This window comes from Danio rerio, chromosome 7, assembly GCF_052040795.2.
Source record: "Danio rerio strain M-AB ecotype USA chromosome 7, GRCz13ab, whole genome shotgun sequence".
In the NCBI taxonomy this organism is placed as follows: domain Eukaryota; kingdom Metazoa; phylum Chordata; class Actinopteri; order Cypriniformes; family Danionidae; genus Danio; species Danio rerio.
In genome coordinates, this window is record NC_141027.1 from 24,734,876 (window position 1) to 24,756,883 (window position 22,008).

At 37.0% G+C, this 22,008-nt stretch overlaps 1 protein-coding gene across 3 annotated transcripts; it reads right to left on the bottom strand.

Moving 5' to 3' along the window:
* Positions 1–922: 922 nt before the first annotated feature.
* On the bottom strand, positions 923–13,341 carry cmtr2 (cap methyltransferase 2). Of its 3 annotated transcripts, XR_015494659.1 has the most exons (5): positions 13,259–13,309; positions 9,015–11,160; positions 5,374–5,497; positions 2,393–2,491; positions 923–2,291 (listed from the first exon to the last, which is right to left on the bottom strand). XR_015494659.1 is itself a non-coding variant. In NM_213433.1 (2 exon segments), a coding segment is annotated over 1 exon segment (2,232 nt). In that variant the 5' UTR covers positions 11,117–11,160; positions 13,259–13,341; the 3' UTR covers positions 8,505–8,884.
* Positions 13,342–22,008: the final 8,667 nt, after the last annotated feature.

The following is a 22,008-nucleotide window of genomic DNA, read 5'->3' on the forward strand; positions in this document are numbered from 1 at the left end:
AGTTTCATTTTACTCAAAATCTCAGCTAAAAATAATCATCCAGAGACACTGAGAATTGTCAAATGATCTCTTAATTTTTTCCCCATATAGCTGTATAAAAGTAGTTCTTGATATCCTCCTGAGACCCCCCCCTCCTCCTTCCCCCATTGACCTGTGTCCTCAGTAGTGGACATTGTGTTTTCATGAATTTTCTATGAATTCTTTTTGAGATACTCTGTCAAGTCCTGTTGTACTGTTCAGAGGACATCCTGGGCTTTCTAGTGATAGGTCATTTGATTGGCTGGCATGCTAGGAACCACTTCTTACACTGCATTCAAAATGGCTGACATACAAAAAAAGCACATTTTATGGGAAGGAGAGTGTTACCACGGCTGGGTGGAATGACAGAGGACAACAGGAGGTAAGACCCAATATGCAGGTTTATTCAATGTCAGGCAAGCAATGGTCAAATCAGGTGCAAACGGGTATGTATAGACAGTCCAGAATCGTAGTCGATATACACAGGCAAAAGGTCGAAAGGCAGGCGACTAAACAGGATAACTAGGAATGCAAGGCTAGGATCTAAACACAGAGAAACAAGACAGGGAGAAACGCTTCGTAATGTCACACTGGGAAAACAAGACTCGGCAAACTGGTAGCGTGAGAGAGTGGCTTATGAATGGAGTGATATCAGTCTGTGAACAAGGTCCAGCTGGTGATTGCAATCAGGATAGATGAATGAGCAGGCGTGCGTGTTTGGGAGCAGTGCATGTATGAAAATGTAGTCCTGGGAAATGCGGAAATGTAGTCATGAGAGTTTGTGTGAGAACCAGCGATCCTCTGGGAAGCGATCGCTGGATGTGCGACAGAGAGAGGTAGTTAAAATTTATATTTTTAAATGCTTTTTTACTATTATTATTACATATATTTTCCCAGAGATGGGTTGAGTTCGGCTCTCTTTCAGACTAAACTTTTTCAGGAATTTCAATACAAAAGGAAAAAATGGCTTTTGTTTTGTTTTTGTTATATTAATATTGGATTATTATCCCTTTACAGCCATATCCTGTACAGTTTTGTTGTCTGAGTGGCGGTCGTTTTGATCTAAAATGGTCCTGTAGTCCACTACTGTGGACATGCTGTAAAATCAAAAATGAAAACAAAATGTAAAAACTCTAAATTTATCTCTTTTTTAACGCAAAGGATGTAGGAAATCACAGAAAAAAAAGAAAAAAAAAAAGAAAAAATCCTTTGGGTCTCAGGAGGAAAAAAAAGAAAGGTTTGATCTCAATTTGTACTTTTAACAAATGATTCTGCCGAGTTTACCCATAAATGCTAAATCTGTCATCACTTACTTTACATTTACGTTCATACAATATTACCCAAAACTATTTACAAATGAGAATAAGAAAAGCACTTCAAATCCCCACAAGAGCAACAGTATGTAGATGCAGTGACAAGTCTCAGTTAGATTGTGCACTCTTCACACTTTTAAATGTAATTAAATACAAATTAAATTCATATGAATCGAGTGATTTACTCTCCTGAAGAGATATGAACGCTTGATGAGATTGACTAATTAATTTAAGCTTCGGTTTACAGGCAAAAATTGATCAACAAACAATGCTTACAGCATGTAAATTTGGTCACAGAAGCTAGAACCAATGAGGTTTGTTATTTTTCATCAATGCATTAAGCAGGTATAGATGAGCTTTATATTTGTTTATATTTTCAGATCAATCCATGAATGTGAATAAAAGCCAAAATGAAATATTTTCTTCATATTAAGCATTTGTGAAAATGCTTCTTCTATGGCAACACTGCCACAAAAAAATCGTTAAAGCCTTTATTTAAGAGTGCAGTGCAGCAGGCAATGCACAGCTAATTAAGACAGAGACGGAAAAGAGAGATAAGTTGAATTGTGGGAGATTTAAGACTGAGTTCTTAATTAATTCCTCTGAGTTTAAACAACAAAGCTTAAAAAGGTTCAATCTAGTCATTCTTTTGAAAGGATGTGTGCTGACTAAACAAAAGCTCAGTGTATGTGCCATTCAGAGTGCTCAGGCTCAAGTCCTAATTGTAATGGATGCGTCCTCACACACACACACACACATTGCTTTTCAATGTAGCTTTCCAAATTACAGTTGGCCAGTTTTTCCCAGGAACACACACTTTTGGAGACAGTGATATAGAGGATGCATATATTTATACTGTCTGGAAAATTGCGTGTGAAAAGAGAAGATTCTGTCCAGATGAACATGACTTACTTGGATCTTACCTTCTGACTAACGCAGCTCTGCATACATGACTAACATCTGATAAGAAAAAGGGGGGAAAAAGAAGAAGGGTTGCATGAATTATTGAAACACTTTACAAAATAAAACACTTAGTTTAATGAATCAATGTCTTGGCATACATCCTAGCTAACTCAGTGCTGAGACCATAGAGTTATGGAGGTTTACCCTGGCAGGTCTCAGATCGGTTTAAAGCTGGACTCATAATGCATTTCATTCCTCTAGATTAAAAAAAAAAAGAGAGTGACATTAGAAAGAGGCTTTAAGAGCGGTGGATTAAATACTGCATGTGTGGCATATGTCAAGATTTCAGCGAGAGATATTATTGTGAATAATCTCATATGCTGGACAGCTATTAGTGACATAATATTTTTTGCGTGATCAAAAAAGTGTGTCACTTTACTATTACGGAATTCTTTTAGGAAAATGTGTGTTCATAGAAAAAGAAATTAAGCTGATAGTTGCTAATAGACATGCTTTATTGAGGCTGAGGGAGGAACATTATGGAAATCCCACTCCGACTGTGAGTCTGTCCATAGTCCTGACAGTTTAGAAACCACTAAAGGCCCGCATGGCAGGTGGCCGCTTCACTTCTGCATATTATGCTAAATTTATTCTAGTGTGTGTGAGATTGTATTCATAGCTCTTGTTACATTAAATTCGACATCCTATATATGTTAATAACTGTGCTCAGAGGTTTACCAGCAGTCGTGTCCCATTATACTGAGGAATTCTGGGTATTTATGTTCGTTTTAGTCAGGCTAACAAAACAGGGAATCAGTTGAATCATGATTGTTGTTTTAACATTAGTTTCTCTTGAATGCTAACACAAAAGACAGAATCTCAAACTGTCATAACAGAATATTTTTGTCAAAAAATATATATTTTTTTTTCCTTTGTAAGCATCAATAATAGTCATCAGATAATCCACAAAACCTACTTTCTTAAACGATTAAAATTCAAAACACTTAGAAAATATTGAGAAACTGGGTATTTTAAAAAAAGTGAAATACTATCAAATACAAGACAGATTTTGGAAGCCTATTACAGACAAACATCTTGTCGTTGATCCCAGTTGTAAAAGCAACAAATTGACTTTTAGTTGATCATTTGGAAAAGTGGCAGAAGGTAGATTTTTCTGATGAATCATCTGTTGAACTGCATCCCAATCATCACAAATAGAGCAGAAGACCTATTGGAACCCACATGGACCCAAGATTCTAACTGAAATTGGTCAATTTTGGTGAAGGAAAAATCATGGTTTGGGGTTACATTCAGTTTGAGGGAGTGCGAGAGATCTGAGTGGATGGCAACATCAATAGCCTGAGCTATCAAGACATTTGTGCTGCCCATTACATTACAAACTACAGTAGAGGGCAAATTCTTCAGCAGGATAGCGCTCCTTCTCATGCTTCAGCCTCCACAGCAAAGTTCCTGAAAGCAAAGAAGGTCAAGGTGCTCCAGGATGGGCCAGCCCAGTCACAAGATATGAACATTATTGAGCATGTCTGGGATAAGATGGAGGAGGCATTGAAGATGAATCCCAAGAATCTTGATAAACTCTGGGAGTCCCGTTTTCTTTGCCATTCCAGATGACTTTATTAATTACTAAATTATCTGAGTCATTGCAACTGAGTGTGAGGACACAAATCATAGTTAATTACTATGCAGTAAAAAATAATAAATCTATATACAGTCTGTAAATTGATAAATGTAGCATTTTCTGCACTTTCAGCCAAATGTCATCCCAATATAGCAATTTCTGACTTTATACCTTACTAAGCACTCTTCTAGTTTGTAGTCTTATTGTGTAATGTAATTGTGTAGCATAAAAACCCCTGTAAATGATTCTTTCTCCAGTGCATTTTCCAATGCACAAACCTCTGTGATCATATTTAAATTTTCCTGAAATTCTGATTGAACTGTATTGTGTTTTGTGAATGAGAACATATTAACCCTGAGCAAAATGAGGGCTGTTTTTAAAATAGAATAGAAGCCTTTTATTGCCACTGTACACCAATTGTAAATTATACACATGTGCGATGAGATTAAGTGCATCTCATTACTCTGTGCACACATACAAGTATATCCTATCAGTATAAATCACACTAAACAAGTTACAGTAGAAACAACTAGACAATAAACAGTGCAAAATAGGGGATGAGACGGGGGGGTAGGGTGAGGTGGAGTAAACAGTTCTAAGGTAGAACGGGAGATATATACAAGATATACTATGTAAATGTAGATGATAAATAGTAGTGCAAAATGGGGGATGAGAGAAGGGTATGGTGCCGTTGGAGTAAACATTTCTGAGATAGAACAAGGCTTTTAGTAGACCTGCAGGAAAAAATGTGAGCTAATGATAACGTGTGAGTAAGCAGGTCAGGGTTTCTCAGGGGAATTTGTATTGTGAGAATAAAACGAATGGTTTGGGAAATTGCGCTAAATTATTTAAAATATTGTGTGTTAGCAATAAAATAAATTAAAATATATATATTTTGCAGCAGTTTTTCAAGTAAAGATTGCTACACAAAATACAATTTTATAGTTTGTTTACTTTTTTCCCTGCCACTACTTCTAAAGCTAATCATATCAGGTATATCTGAAGTGAACAAAACACAATAAGAAACAAGGATTTGCATGACAGGCTATGACTTTACTAAGCTTAGAAGACTTGTATTTACAGATTTCGGTTAGCTGTCTACTGTGGCATTGTGTTTGTAAGGCTATAGGCTTGGCATTTCCTATTTTTAAATTGCTAGTTAAACCATCGTCAGTCTTTAGACATCAAGTTGCTGCTCACAAGTTTAATGTCTATAAACTAGAACGTCTGCTGTCTTCCACTATTTGTGTGTACATGGAAACCGGGAGGAAACTGCTGAATGTGTTGGGAGATTAGTGTAAATCTACTGATCAAATGCAGATGCGAGAACACAACCCTCACTCTTGCTGTGCAGAAATCCACCCTGTGCTAAAAATAATCACGGTTAATAAGAACCAAGTCCCTCACATCAAACAAACGAGCAGACAACATATTCCCTGAGTGGCCGCGTTAAGAGAACTTTCACAGAAGCACTTGTCAGACACGTGCAAAAACAGTTACCTTCATGAGACACAAGACGGTGCTTCTTCTTCGCATATTCGTGGGCATTTCCATAAACACATGCTGGTCAGAAAATATGGCAGATGTGGCAGTCTTTTGTTGGATCACTCAACCGGAATCACATCTGCCAACATAAAAAATGTATAACTCAGATAACATAGCCCTTGGCTCAGACTCAGCTGTTATGTAAAAACCCCCTTTTTACTTGGAGTGGTGAACATAGCACAATGTTTAATTAAGAAAAAGCAGAGAAAAGGCATACCAAGCTGAATTTTGTTGGCCAGATATACACCAATTAACACTTGGAAACAAGTATAGGATATTAATTTCGGACCATACTATAATCTAACAAATGTTTTATGTAAAGAAATAAATGTTGTACAAGTATGAGGTTAAAATGAGTAAATATGTATAGTACTGTGCTAGATCTGATGCTAACAAGCAAAACCTTATTGTAAAGTGTAATCATGCTCTCAATATTTGGGATTCATGTTTTATTTTCTGCCATATTTATGCTTTTGAGTTGCATTATGGGACCTTGATCTTCCTTCAAACAGCTTTAAACCTTGAAAAGTTGGGAAAAGTTCATTTTGTTGAATGTGCAGTATGTAAGTTTGACACCCAGTGGTTGAACTAGGTATTGCATTCCTGGAAAAAAAACAAACGCAAGCACAGGTTGCCAGATTAAGGACCAACAAGGCTGATTTAAACCGTGTTCTAAATAAAAGCAACGATACAAAGCACACGATAGAAGGAATATTCTACATATTAAAAGGAGTTTCTGTTCTAACGAACTCCTCAAATTGATATTTTAGAAATGTCTTTTTTTTTTTTTTTGCAACATGATAAACTGATCTCCTCAGATACACCTCATGTGCTTTATTCAGTGTTAAATGCAAATAATGTGAATTTAAATGCCATTATGCAGCCAGAGCAGACAGTTTACCTTAGGCTCAGATCTTAAAGATTAAATAAACCGTTTAAAATTATACTTTAGAACTGTGACTCAAAACCAACACATATTCAGCATGTACATTTAATAATGTTAAAGAAGTTTAACATGTATTAATTAGATTTAAACCTTACTATTTCTTGAGTGAGTGCATATTCTGTGCTTCTGAATGGCTGTATTTACATTTCTGTCGTGTTTCGTCTAGTGCAAACAGCCAAATTGTTTATCACTGCAAATCTCTTCAGGTAGCACATTGTTAGGACACGAGGTTACAATGTAACCTGCTCACCTGTTTACACTGGTAATATTTATATTATTTGCTAATTAAAAACCTCATGTGGAACTCTGAATCTGCGTCTTATTTTAGAGTCTACTACTGTCCACCAGAGGTTGCATTTCGGTCATGAGCGCATGCTTTGAGAACATTTCTGAATGAATTAATTAATTAATGAATCAATTAATGAAACATGCTGTTTTTCACCAAGGCAACCCAGGGTGCTAAAATATAATTGGCTAAACTGGTATTAGGCGGGTTAAAAGAACCAAAAGGCAGCTTTCCGGCATAGAACACACATTTTTAAAGCAAAACTACTGACTTCAGCATTGTTTTTCAGATAAACAAGAATGTTCACTTGTCATGTTTCTTAAATAGCTGCAAACATATTAAGGTATTTTTATGCTTTAGAAGTGTCAAAAGCATACATACAGCACCTTTAATATTTGTAATAGTTTAAAGGGATCTGTTGTCTGGGTTGCTGTTGTATATTATGGTATAAAAACCTTGTAATAAACTGCCAGTACATTTTCTGTTATTGTACAGACTTATTTCTCTATACATTATTTCAAACTACTAAAATGTCAATAAGTCACTTTGTTAAACTGTAGAGTTAATTAACAGATTAACAGATATTTTTAACAGTGTAGACTCCTAAAAAGCACTTTTGTTGGAAAATGATTTTCTACAATGGTAAATGACTAAAGTTTTTAATAAATAAAGTACACAGTTATATACATTTAAAGGGATAGTTCACTCAAAATTGAGAATTCTGTCATCATTTATTCAACCTTCATTTATCACTACCTTGTTTGAGTTCCTTCTGTTGAACAACAAAAGTTATTTTAAAAAATGTTGGAAACCTATAACCATTGACTTCCATAGTATTTGTTTTTCCTACTATGGAATTCAATGGTTACATGTTTCTCACATTTTTATTTTGTGTTTAACCAGGATTTCTGCAGGTTTCAAAGACGCTTTTTTTAAAAACGCAAGTTTTTAAAGACGCTTTTAAGACCATTATAAATGTTATTTTAGACTTATACAGGGCTAAACACTAATGATTATTTCTAATGGTCCGGTTGGGCCAATGAATTTTTTTTTTTGCTATCCACCAAAAAATCAAATGTAACTAAATTTCTTAGCAACACTTTAACATGTCAAAACAAAAAACTAGTTGTATACACTATTTTCAACATAATATTACTTTCTTTTTTATGTCAAGTTTAACATTGTAAAAAGTATGTTTATTGTGGAGGCAATAACATAAATAATCAAAAATATATATTTGTTGGCTTTTGGTCTAATTTAAGTATAACTTCTATTCAACCTAATGCATTTCTGTAATAAAGTTTCATGGCTATGTATAAATATTATGTCTCCCCCTTACTTTTGTAATAGTTTTATGTATGAATGGAAGATAACAAAGCGATATACTGCTCTCTTATTATCATGAGGAATTGTGTAATTGTTTTTAGTTTTCCTTCCCTAATTTTATTAAGATGGATTGTTGGTGATTGGATGGATGTCGGCCCGATTAGATATAGCTGCACTTAGACAGAGGAAAATTAAGTCCTGTTTAAAATGATATAAGACATACAACACAATATTTCAGTAAATTTAAGGCAATAAGGCAAAATTTAAGGCAAATTTAAATTTAAAAGTAATTTTTAAGGCCTAAAATTTTGTTTTTGAAATTTAAGACATTTTAAGACATTTTAAGACATTTTAAGTCCCGGCGGATACACTGTCAACAGAAAAAGGGAACCCATAAAGGTTTGGAACCACTTGAGGGTGGCTTAATGAGTAAATTAAATTTTTTGGGTGAACTATCCCACATCACAACAGCTTCAATTAGTTGTTATTTAAGACAACATCTACATATTGTGATGAAAACACTTTATATGCCCATAAAGAAAGGGTTTTAATAAATCAGGCAGGACAGACAATTTGAGTCAACTCAAGAACTTTAGTGTATAAAAAAGCCCTAGGCAACAAATATAAATATTAGAATAAAAATGTTGAACTGCACATGCTCTTACATAAATATATCTATAAAGAAAATCCCAGTCATATGCAGCACATTCAAAGTTAAAGAAAGAGATCCTCCCCAGTGTAAATATCTAAAATGGGGGAAATCTGTGTTCCAATACAACCTAAATGTCCACCGTGGCACTAGCACAACCGAGGCTATGTCTTTAATCTAAGCAAACTGAGGCATGATTATGATGAATATACTCAAAATGATAAGTTCTTCCAGAGGATAAAGCCATGCTGGGCTAGCATTATGTGCTCTGATCAAGCTGTATTAGCATATGCAGCTGCTGGCGGATCACAGCTGTATTGAAGGAAGACAAGAAGTGAGGTAATTCCCCTCTGAGAAGTTCCTCTAAAGGCACAAACTGCAGAACCTGCCTTCCCAGTTCAACTTTCTTCATCTTCTCCATTACATTCTGGAGAAAGTCCAGAAGGCTGGGTAAGGCTGAAGGTGGAGAGAAACCCATGCAAACCAGAGCAGCGGGAGGCCAACCAGACAAGCATCGGAATGTGATGTAACGGAAGCACAGGTGGAGTGTGAAAACCAGTCCAGAGGTGAAGCGTGTCAACGCAGAACTTAAGGGAATCACCAGGGTTGAGCCCTGATCCTGCTTCTGTAGAGCGAACAGGACAGCATTCAGAAGCTCGAGTTGATAGTCTGGTTGTCCATCATGCATTGTGACGTTCTGCACCCCACAATAAGAGGGTCCTTGCAAAAACTCAGGCTGGATTCGAACGCCTGTTAGTTTGTCGTCACACCAAGACTGGCTACCCAGCACCAAACAAGATGTCACATCCGGATGACTGCATATCTCAGATAAGATGCTTACAGGGGAGTCAGAGCTGCAGGAGCTGCATGTTGGCAAGGCTTTGAGGGACCAGTTCACTGTTTTGACCTGCAGGTTCCCTTCCAGAGCTTCATTCAGAAAGTCTAGCATTTCTTGATCACAGAAGGTGGAACTGCAGACTTTCGGTAGGGCAGCTCCCTCAAGGGCAAACCAGGCTCCCAAATCGCACTCGTCCAATGGGCCATTGAGTACAACCTCACATCCTTCTGCTGCAACAAGATGCTTCTCTATGAACGGCCCATAATTTCCTTGGGCAAGACGCTGCTTCCATCCCTGAAGCTCCATCTCCTTGCGCTGATTTAAAGAGCCCATTTGCTTCCGCTCACAAACTTTTACCCATCTAACCACGCCGCCTCTACAAACCCAGCTTTTCCGAGGGAGGTATTGAACACTGAACCGTTTAGTATAAAACTCTGCAGCGTATTCCCTGAGCTGCTCCAATCGCCTGCGCTGCTCTGTGCTCATGCATACGAAAAGCCTGAGGTTCTCCTGAATAGTGTTGACTTGCAATGCTTGGAAAAAAGTGCATATCTCTTCATGCTGACTTAAAAAGGAGTCTGGAATGCAGCGACGGGGAAAGAGCGACGCTGTGGATGCCAAGTCTGGTCCATAATTACGGATTAACTTTGAGAGCAATGGCCGAATTTGTTCTTTGGCCTGATAGTCCAAGCACACTATATACAATTCGGAGTTTCCAGACTTGCTGGTGCCTGGCTTAAAGATGTTCACGGAGCGAAAGCAGCAGGCGAGGAGATACAGCAGGCAGACAGATGAGTGTTCGAAAAGTGTGAACATCTTTAGGACAAATGAGCCTCCAGTTCCTAACAGCAGCAGCGCACAAATGGCTTCGCAATGTTGTAGCGGAGCAACTAATCTCTCCTGCTCCCCTGGGTCTCCCTGACAGTCAAAGCTTCCATCTGCTGTAACCAAATCAACACTGCGCATGTTGCTCACAAATCTCGGCAGTTCCAGCAGATGCTTCTGAAGCATTATGTCACCTGTGTTGTCGGATCCGAAGAACCACCAAGGCAGAGTGTGTACGATGAGTCTGTCATCGGTAATAGTGCAACCACGTCCGTTGGCTTCGTAGTATGGATTTAGAGTGTTGGCAATCCAGTTCCAGTCGCAGTGCAGGACGCTGGTCTTGAGGAAGTGATTCAGAGCTGATATGAAGGCACCAGGAGCTTCGCACAGGTGTATAGAGTTCAACTCACCAGTCTTCAATGCGCTGTCAGGCAGAAGTTGAAAAGTGCCTAAGATCTCATAGAACTTGGCCCAAGCCTGAGTGCAGAGCTCTGCATTGGTCGTAGAGCGAAGGTGGGAGGTAACAGTGCCTGCTCGGTTGGTGAAACAAGTGTGCTGGTGCCATACTGACAGATCTTTATCGCTGAGCTGATTCTTGACTTCATTTAGAGAATGTTTCAGAGCCTGCAAACGTGGGTGACTCACGTGAGGATCGCAGAGCACCACGTTTGGGTCAGGCAACGTCCATTTCTCCCCTGCAGGGGGAACATAACTTCTGACCTTGTTGAAGAGCTGGGCAACTTCTGCACGAATCTCCTCATCACAGGTTTCGAGGATACTTGCTTTTTCTGGTGCATTTCTTTTCCTCACTCCCCGGCCCCTGTTCATCCTTTGAACTCAAGTTTGGTGACATCAATCATTGAAAAAAAAATCTGTAAAAGACAAAAAACAAATCAATCATGTTTTTCATAATCAGTATAACCAGGGCTCAACAATAAGAAGTGCCTGATGGCCCGGGGCCAGTGTGCGAAATGCTCGGGACAGTAGGCAAATAGTTACTGGCCTGATTGGGCCAGTGCAGCCTTATCATTAAAGTTTCATTTGCCTGCAGCTATTTGTCAGTTGTGTCCAAACACTGTCTTAGAATTAGGAAACATGCTACCTTCTCTGTGATGTTGTAAACACCATATTGCTTTTAGTTCCTCATATCTGATTGGATAAAGTGAGCATGTTGTTTTTTCCATAACCTGTTAATAACCATTACAGCGAACACACTGTAGCATAGCAGCAACATCAAATTATGAAGCCGAAAGAAAACCTCTTTCTAACGTCTTAGAAGCAGACATTTAAGTGACTACAACATGGAACAAAATGGAAAACAATGAAGCAATGTTTTGCAGTTTGCCGTCAGTATGGTAAGTCAACCACGTTTAATTTAGAACTGCAACTAAATAGCTGCACATTTTCCTTACTGCTTTTTGTTTGCATAACACTTTGAATTTCACTCATTATACATTTATTAACTTTTTCAAAAGATATTAAAATTAGCAATTCACAGACATTTTTTGACACTTTATTTTAAATATGTCACTATTAAATACCTATTAACTCTTTTTTTGGTTGAGCCAGTGAAAATTTTGGAAGGGCAAGAAAAAATCTAAACTAATATTGGAACCAATTGGGCCAGTAGAAAAAATCTTTAGCGTTGAACCCTGATTCCAATACAGAAAGTTCACTTAAAATGTTCTTTTATCCAACACAAATTTTTTTTTTTTTAAATGTTGATAAGACAAAAAAAATTAATAGTTACTCTAAACCCTAATTATAAAATGTAAATTTTTCCAGGAAACGTTCCTTTAATGGTAATAATAAGCATTAAACCGATATAATAGTAATAGTTGTTGGCATTAAACTGTTTCTAGCGAATTACTACAAGCAAGTAGCAAGCATATCTTAAACCATATTTGCTTAAACACGACAGTGAGGCTGAGCAAGTCTCACAAATGCTATTCTGCTTGCATGCTCAGATTATTTATTTATAAATTGCATGTGTCAATGCCAACCCGCAGGCAAATGAGGGGGGGGGGGGGGGGGGGAGCATAACATCCAACTGATTTGGTCTGTCAGAATTATTTGAAATTTACTGAATAACCACGGTTTTTATATAATGTTAGATCTAGAACAAGTTTATAACAGTTAATTTGACATTAAATTGATATTTGGATAATTAGTTCAAATTTATTTCATGTAAAACTTGGTTACATCTAGCTGGTCCTTTTTTTGCCTTCATTGATTTGTTTACCTTACCCATTTGTACCCAATATAAGTCTGTACTGTACAACATGATATATTAACATTATTTAATATTAGTAACACAAACTAGATGCATAACTAATACAAAACACAGTAATTAGCAACAATCTTTAATATAGTTTTAGATGAAAGCTGCCTTAACGCAAATGTCAATTAGATGTCACAAAAATATTTAATAAAAACAAAACTGAAGTTTTGTTTTTTGCATTAAGAGAACCTGCACTTCATTTATACAGCATTATCATATATTCAAGACAAATTAGACAAAAACAAAACTGAAAGCCCCGGTTTATTTCATAGGAAAACTGTTGTTCCTCTAATGGATTGTCTCTCTCAGTTTGGCTAGCTAGCACAACAAGCTAACGTAGCTAACTTACAGTGTATTAGACATGTAGATAATAGCCCCGTCCAAAAATTCAACACTTTGATTTATGATTGGTGTATTGCTGCTTTATAAACCGCTGCGTTTTCTTCATATAACTCGAATCTCCGACAGAGCTGACAGATGGACATGCTGTCTTTGCTACGGGAGTGTTGTGGCTTTCTTGTTTGGGGAAGATTTGCAAGAAAATACGATGTGTCGCTTATAGCCTGCTGAATTTAACTGGACCACTTAAAACGAAATGCATGACATGATTACTTATGCTTTTTACGTTTACCAGCACGTTATTGTCAAGATACTAACAGAATGTGATCGTGTACTGCTTGCTTACCGACCTGAGAACGGTTTCTCGCTTCCTCGTCACGTGCACAGCTGCTATGAAGCGCGACTCGGACGTGACGAGGGGGAGTGACTTCAGAACAGACGCTTCTCTATTCACGTCAATGTAAAAGCTTGAGATATTGATATTGGGATATTGACATTATTTTAAGATCTTGAATATTCAGATATTGACATTAAATGGTAAATTGTTTTTAATAGACTTTTTTCTGTCTGTTCTGGCATGCTTCTCTTGCGTTTATTCTCTCTCTCGCTCTTTGTGCAGCCAATCACTGTGTTGACAAATGACAGAGTTAACTGATTTCATCTTGCTTTCCTACTGCATTCTCTCTCCCCCTCTCTCTCACATGATCAGCTAAACTGGCTTTGGAAACACGAAAAAATAAAGGTTAACAATTGGACAGCACAAACCAGCAAGAAAGAAAGTCTGGAGTGGTTAATAGCAAGGTTACAGATTGATTTTTATAAGTTGGCACATAATTTATTTATTTATTTATTTATTTTTTTGGTAAATATGGTGTGCAAATAAAGATGATAAGCTTGTTTTTTAAATTTTGTAAATTTTTATGAATGTGTTTATATTAATGATTATATTATTTAGACTGTGAATTGTACATATTTCTGATAAACCCCTCTCTCTCTCTCTCTCTCTCTCACACACACACACACACACACAAGCAAACACACAGCACTAAACCATAATCCATTTTCTTTTGACATTCATTCATTCATTTTCTTTTCAGCTTAGTCCCTTTATTAATCTGGGGTCGCCATAGTGGAATGAACCGACAACTTACTAGCATATGTTTTACACAGTGGATGCTCTTCCAGCTGCAACCCATCACTGGGGAACATCCACACATTTTCATTCACACACATACACTACAGACAAATCTACTGCATGTCTGGACTTGTGGGGAAAACTGGAGGAAACTCGCGCAAACAAGGTGAGAACATGCAAACACCACACAGAAAGGCCAACTGACCCGGCCGGGGCTTAAACCAGCGACCTTTTTGCTGTGAGGCGAGACCGCTACCCACTGCGTCCCCCTTCTTTTGACATTTTTAGTGAAAAATCATAAGGACATGTATCAAATAGTTTTTTTACATGACTAATATTATACTCTAGTCTACAGGCTACAAAAATATTGTGTCTTTTTCTTTTACTTGATCTTTACATATTTGTATAGTTTTTATATTCATAATATGCAGTGCTTTTATACACTGACATTTACAATTTTGTGATAAGGTTATACTTCAGAGAGTAATCGTTTTATTTCAAGCATAAATTAATAAAATAAATGAATGTCACTACAGCTTTCAGTTTAAAATACTGTATACAACCTGTGCGATATTCTGCAATATCAGAAATGGTACAGCCCCTGCACTCCTGTGTATTACTCTACCCTCATAGAGTAACAGCAGAACAATAAACTCACGACAGTTTGACAAATATTGCTGCTGTTGTACAACATAATGTACTTTTGAGGCTTTTAGTCAAGAATGTAGTTGTTTAGATTGCAACTATGCAGTTTATTTATAAGGATAGTGTCTATTTTAAATATTTATAATTTCTGAGATACAGAGCGTCAGCAGCCATCATCCTGTCATTGAGCAAAGCAAAGATGGTTGACGTTGTCCTTCCAAAAGATGGTGACAGAGGCCGCATAATGAGCCCTTAGAAGAGAAAAACTTATAATTTCTAACTACAGCTGATCAAATCATTATAAAACTAGTAAATGACATTCTAAACCAATCTAGCTATCTTTTGTTTGCTGTAGTGCTGTATTTAAACCATAGTAATTGTAGTGTATTGAGTGTAAGATGAGACACACAGTCACATATCTTTGTAGAACCCTGAGTTGGCCACAACTTTTTGGTTGGCCATTGTTTGTTTTCAATGAATCTCCTGTTTTCGTTACTGCAGACTTGTTCAGTAAAAAGACAGAAAGAAGAAATGCCCACATGTGTTTAGCGTTTTTCCTTATTGCAAAGACAACAGTAATCTAGTGTTTGTGCTGCTTTGGCCTTTTATAGGTTAATTATTGTGACTCCCGATTGCAACAGAGAAATACTAGGAAATGTCTCTCGACTGATGGCATTTCATGCCGTTCAGCCTTGTCATCTTAAAATGGTAGCAAAATCACATGTTTTGTCATCTCTTTAGACATTACGCTACAGAATCATTCAAACACTAGCTCTAACTAGACATTGCTGAATTAGGCACGGCTTTTGCTGTTCTGATGTCAGCTGCAAGATGTGAATAAATGGCACTTTTTAGACTGATAATTGTGCAAAATATTTCTAGAGCCAGTACTGGGTTGCAGCTGGAAGGGCATTCGCTGTGTAAAACACATGCTGGATAAGTTGTCGGGTCATTCCGCTGTGGCGACCCCTGATAAATGAAGGAACTAGGTCGAAGGAAAATGAATTAAGGAATTTCTAGAGCACTAAATCAAAAATATGTGAAGGACAATGTGAAAATCCAGTTTTGACTCAAATGAAAATGCACTTATTAATGATGAAAGTGCTTCAGAAAGTATTACGAATATGCCACAGTATATTTGATCAACTATAAGCATAGCTGTTTGGTTCACATTATGATTTGTTTTTGCATTAAATAGTGTGTTATGCCACTGAATCTCTTAAACTCTCCCACAAGTAATAATAAAACAGCAAGATTTACAGTCTCTTTCTCTGATTTATAAAGCAACGTGTCGTACAGCAAATTGTGTTTTAACAAACAAAATGTCTTGAATTCAAACCATGTCACCAATAGAAAATGAGGGCAAAAAAATATTGCCGCTAAGCGATAGGAATGTGTGTGAGCCAAGATAAGAGCGATGCAGAGAAATTTCCCCTGGCTCAGCATATTAGAAGTATGCGGCCATATAACTGCCTGTGCGAGTGTGAATTTAAGGCAGAGTAATCTGTCAGGGTCAGATCATTACTATGGAGATGACAAGCTGCTCGCATGAATGGACCGGTTTATTGCCATGGTGACAGGCAGATTTTTGACCCCATTGCTCTTGTACAGTAAATGCCCAAGAAACAGAGAAAGGGTCAATGGAGAAATTCAGACGTATGTCTAAGAGGGCACGGGAATGCAGAAATCCACAGACATATAGATATTGTTGTTATGCCGACTAATTCTGAGACATTACTGTCAAAATGAGCAGCATTTAGATGACCGGAATCGAGATGTGTGGATGCTGTCATGCATAAATGTACACTACATGTGTGCTCAAGTGTACGCATCGACGTAAGGGTGCTTGTGCTTGCATGCGCATTCAGCTGTCTCTTATGAATGTGCAGTCATGTGTATGAGAGATGCGTTAAAGCGAGCACACTTATGCCGAGATGAGCTGATTAGAACGCAGAATGTTGAGACATTGATAAAAGTTGAAAAGGGTAATGAAGGAGCATGTTGTGGCTTCTTAATTGTAACATCTTGTTGGTGTGTAGTCGGAAAGTTGCAGGCCTCCTTTGAGTAAAGAAGGAGAACTATCTCCACTGTGCCTGTGAGGAAGGCATTTAACCCCTGGTTGCTCCAGGGGGATTTTCCCTGTAATAAATAAGCTGAAAGTCATTCTGGATTCAAGCGCCTGCTAAATGACTGCTTGCTTATAGGAGTGCAGTGTGCACTTTAACACGGTGAGTCTCCGAGAGACTGTTAATGTGAAGTTTAGCGCTCTGTTCTCTATTAGATTGTGTGCAAGGACTGTGCCACTACCAAAATGATGAAAGAAGATTTCTGCAAAGAATAAACTGCAGCACCAAACGCTTGAGCCAGAAATTGACTTCCGAGTAGATCTGATCTATAAGTCAACCGAATTCAAATGTACATTTTACAAAATACACTATTAAAAATAGAGGTGTCAAGATACAGTGCATCCGGAAAGTATTCATAGCGCTTCACTATTTCACTTTTTTTTTTTTATGTTACAGGCTTATTTCAAAATGTATCAAATTAATTTATGTTCTCAAAATTCTACACACAATACCCCATAATGACAATGTGAAAAAAGATTTTTTGAAATTGTTGCAAATTTAGTATTCACAGCCTTTGCTCAATACTTTGTTGGTGCACCTTTGGCAGCAATTGCAGCCTCAAGTCTTTTTGAATTTGATGCCACAAGCTTGGCACACCTGTCTTTGGGAATTTTTGCCCATTTCTCTTTGCAGTACCTCTCAAGCTCTATTTGGTTGGGTAGGAAATGATAGTGTATACAGCCATTTTCAGATCTCTCTAGAGATGTTCAATAAGATTTGGGTCTGGGCTCTGGCTGGGCCACTCAAGGACATTAATGAGTTGTTGTGAAGCTACTCCATTGATATTTGGCGGTGTGCTTTGTGTCATTGTTCTGCTAGAAGATGAACCGTCTCACCAGTCTGAGGTCAAGAGTACTTTGGAGCAGGTTTTCATTAAGGATTTCTGTGTACATTGTTGCATTCATCTTTCCCTCTATCCTGACTAGTCTTCCAGTTCCTGCTGTTGAAAAACATTCCCACAGCATGATGCTGCCACCATGCTTCATGGATGGTATTAGCCTGGTGATGAGCGGTGCCTGGTTTTCTCCTAACGTAACGCTTGGCATTCACTTCGAAGAGTTCAATTGTATTCTTATTGGACCAGAGAATTTTGTTTCTTATTGTCTGAGAGTCCTTCAGATGCCTTTTGGCAAATTTCAGGAGGGGAGTGGCTTCCGTCTGGCCACTCTACCATACAGGCCTGATTGGTGGATTGCTGCACAGATTGTTGTCCTTCTGTAAGGTTCTACTCTCTCCACAGAAGAATGCTGGAGCTCAGACAGAGTGACCATCAGGTTATTGATCACCTCCCTGACTAAGGCCCTTCTCCCCTGATCACTAAAGATGGCCGGCCAGCTTAAGGAAGAGTCCTGGTGGTTCCAAACATCTTCCACTTACGGATGATGGAGGCCACTGTGCTCATTGGAACTTTCAGAGCAGCAGATTTTTTTCTGTAACCTTCCCCGTCCTTGTGCCTCGAAACAATCCTGTCTCTGAGGTCTACAGACAGCTCCTTTGTCTTTATACTTGGTTTGTGTTTTGACATGCACTGCCAACCCTGGGACCTTATATAGATAGGTGTATGCCTTTTCAAATCATGTCCAATTAACTGAATTGACCACAGGTGAACTTCAGTTAAGCTGCTAAAACATCTCAAGAATCAGTAGAAACAAAATGTACCTCAGCTCAATTTAGATCTCCACAGCAAAGTCTGTCAATACTTCTGTACATGTGATTTTTCAGTTTTTTGTTTTATTTTATTTTTTTATAAATTTGCAACAATAAAAAAATCTAATTGTCATTATGGGTTATTGTGTGTATAATTGAGGAAATAAATGAATTAAATAGATTTTGTAATAAGGTTGTAACAAAAAAAGTGAAGTGCTATGAATACTTTCCGGATACATTGTAAATCGATTTTTTGGTTCTCAAAGAAACTTGCCATGATGTTCCTCAAAGAACCATTTAAAGTTTTTTGTGGAACCATGCCAATACCGAACCTTTATATTTAAAAGAATAGTTTACCCACAAATGACAATTTACTCTCTATTTACTTCCCCTCAAATGTTCCATTCTTCCTTCTTTCTGTTGAACACTAAAAAAGATATTTTGAAGAAAGCTAAAAACCTATAACCACTGATTCTCATAGTAGAAGAAAAATGAAAGTCAATCGTTACAGGTTTTCATCATTCTACAAAATATCTTCTTTTGTGGTTAACAGAAGAAAGAAAGCCACAAAGAAAATGATTTTTTTTAAACTTGTGTGTGTGTGTGTGTGTGTGTGTGTGTGTATGTATGTATATATATATATATATATATATATATATATATATATATATATATATAAAGAAAAAATATATTTCCTATTAATTTGACCCCTTACAGATTAAAGAATACATACAAAATTATATTATAATTTTTTTTAAATAATAAGAAAGAAAATACTAAATGAATAAATACATAACCAAATAAATAAAAGGTACTGCCATCATAAATACTTTTCAGGAGAAACATTTGTACATTAAGTTACATTGTGCTACATTAGCTACATCAAATTACTGTTAAAGTAAATGATTTTATAAGTAAAATGTTCGGTTTTTGGCTGAATTAATTTTGAAAGTTTTATATATTTAAAACAGCGTCACAGTGGCGCAATGGGTAGCACAATCGCCTCACAGCAAAAAAAGTCACTGGTTCGAGCCGGGGTCGCTGGTTCGGCTGGGTTCGGCTGGGCATTTCTGTATGGAGTTTGTATGTTCTTCTAAAATAAAAGTTTATTTTATTAATATATCATGAAGGTATTTTTTTTTTACTTTGTATTCTCTCCATTTAATATTTTTCTTTAAAAACAATGTATTGTGTTCAACATTTTTTTAATATGATTTAAACATTTTATTAATAAAAAAACTACTATATTAAGGTTCTGAAAACATTTTCTCTTCAGATAAACAGTTGTTCATGCATGGAGTGTCTGCGTTTGCATGTTTGTTAGGGTTTCTTTCTTAATGTGTTTGACAGGTAATAGATTTAGACATGTTTCTGCAGTCTCCGATCACCAGGCTTTCCAGCTTAATAGCTCAATGCAGATATCCTAACATGACAAATTGGACATCACTGGACTTCTGTTAATCACCATAGCTGAATGGATAAGAGACAACTGCTCATCGATGTGAAAATGATTAGTAAAGAAAAGGCACTCATCCTGAAGCTTCCATCATATTCTGGCTGCAGACCGAGGTTTCATTAAATGGTTAAAACACAGCTTGTTTACTGACACTTCCAGAATGGCAAATCGCACCATGGGTCTCAAATCTACACGACATGAAACAACAGCTCCCTCATGTGGCTTTCTGCACTCATACCATGTATCACCTCAATGAAAAAGATTATTTTAAAATACATATTGATGGTAAGACATATTTGAAAGATTTTGTACTTCAAAATAAATTGTTGACTTTAAGTTACATAAAAAATGTACACAACATTCACACATATACTAACCATTATATAATATGTCAAAGATGCCAAAGGATAAAATCTCTCATGTAAAGCTCATATGTCTCATGTAAAAAGAAGAGATAAGTAAAAGAAAAAATAAGTTGAAAAATAAACGAATTATGTGCGTGATAATGGTGTGGGGAAAATAATAAGCTTGTGCTTCATCCCGCTCCATTTCGACCATGCTGAAATGTATTTTTGTTTAAAGAATTGTTTTATGCATGATTTTCCTGTTCAAAATAAATCAATCAAATCCAAACCAGTGGATTAAGCAATCCGAAAAAAGTTCCAATAAAATTATATGTTTTAATCAGATTTCATGACTTTGTGTGAAGTAATCATGCAATTGATAACAATGCAATACTTTATTGATAATTCATTGTTTTTCTCTAAATTTATTTATCATTAAAATTGTTCTTACTATAAATTTTACATTTCTACATTTTTTGTTCTTTTTACAAAATCTTGTTTCACAGAGAACCCTTTAGTAAGAACTAATTTTTGTTACTGTAAATGTCCTCTCTACAAAGTCCTCTCCTTTTGTTGAATGTACAGGTTCTTTCATCAACAATGGCATTAAAAGATCTTCATTTTAAGAGCGTAATGTTATCTAAATACCAGGTAAACTATTATGCAATTGATGCTTTGAGTTCGGGTTTAAAAGCACCTCAAAATCAGTTCTAAGATCTATTTATAATTATACAAGCATGCACTGCTGCATAACTGACAAGTAATTTAACACTTAGAAGACTTTGACGTAATATTTCTCATTAATGTGACTGAGGGGTTTTTACAACTTTTGGAACCACCCTTAACAGAAAATATTTACTTGAATTTTGCCTGAAATTTTAAATTAATATTTAAAAAATTTACATCCTGCCTAGTTTATACAGGCAACAGGTAAACAACATATCTAAAATGTGGGCGTTCAAGTGTTTTACTTTACAATATATTCCTTTTTTAATTAGGTTTAGTATTAACGTTTGGGCTGCAGCTGGAAGGGCATCCGCTGCGTAAAACATATGCTGGATAAGTTGGCAGTTCATTCCACTGTGGTGACCCCAGATTAATAAAGGGACTAAGCCAAAAAGAAAATGAATGAATAAATTATCTTATTGGGGCTGCATGGTGGCGCAGTGGGTAGCATGTTCGCCTCACAGCAAGAAGGTCGCTGGTTTGAGCCTCGGCTGTGTCAGTTGGCTCTTCTGTGTGGAGTTTGCATGTTCTCCCTGTGTTTGCGTGGGTTTCCTCTGGGTGCTTCGGTTTCCCCCACAGTCCAAAGACATGCTGTACAGGTGAATTGGGTAGGCTAAATAGTCCGTAGTGTATGTGTGTGAATGAGTGTGTAATGGATATTTCCCAGTGTTGGGTTGCAGCTGGAAAGGCATCCGCTGCGTAAAAACATATGCTGGATAAGTTGGCGGTTCTTTCTGCTGTGGCGATCCCATTAATAAAGGGACTAAGCCAAAAAGAAAATGAAGGAATTAACTTATTAGCTAATTCAATATAAAATCAACAAGTGTTAAGAGAAAAATTAATTCATTTTCTTTTCGGCGTAGCCCTTTTATTATTCCGGGGTCGCCACAGCGGAATGAACCGCCAACTTATCCAGCACATTTTTATGCAGCAGATGCCCTTCCTGCCGCAACCTATATCTGCGAAACATCCACACACACTCATTCACACACACACACACACACACACACACTATGGACAA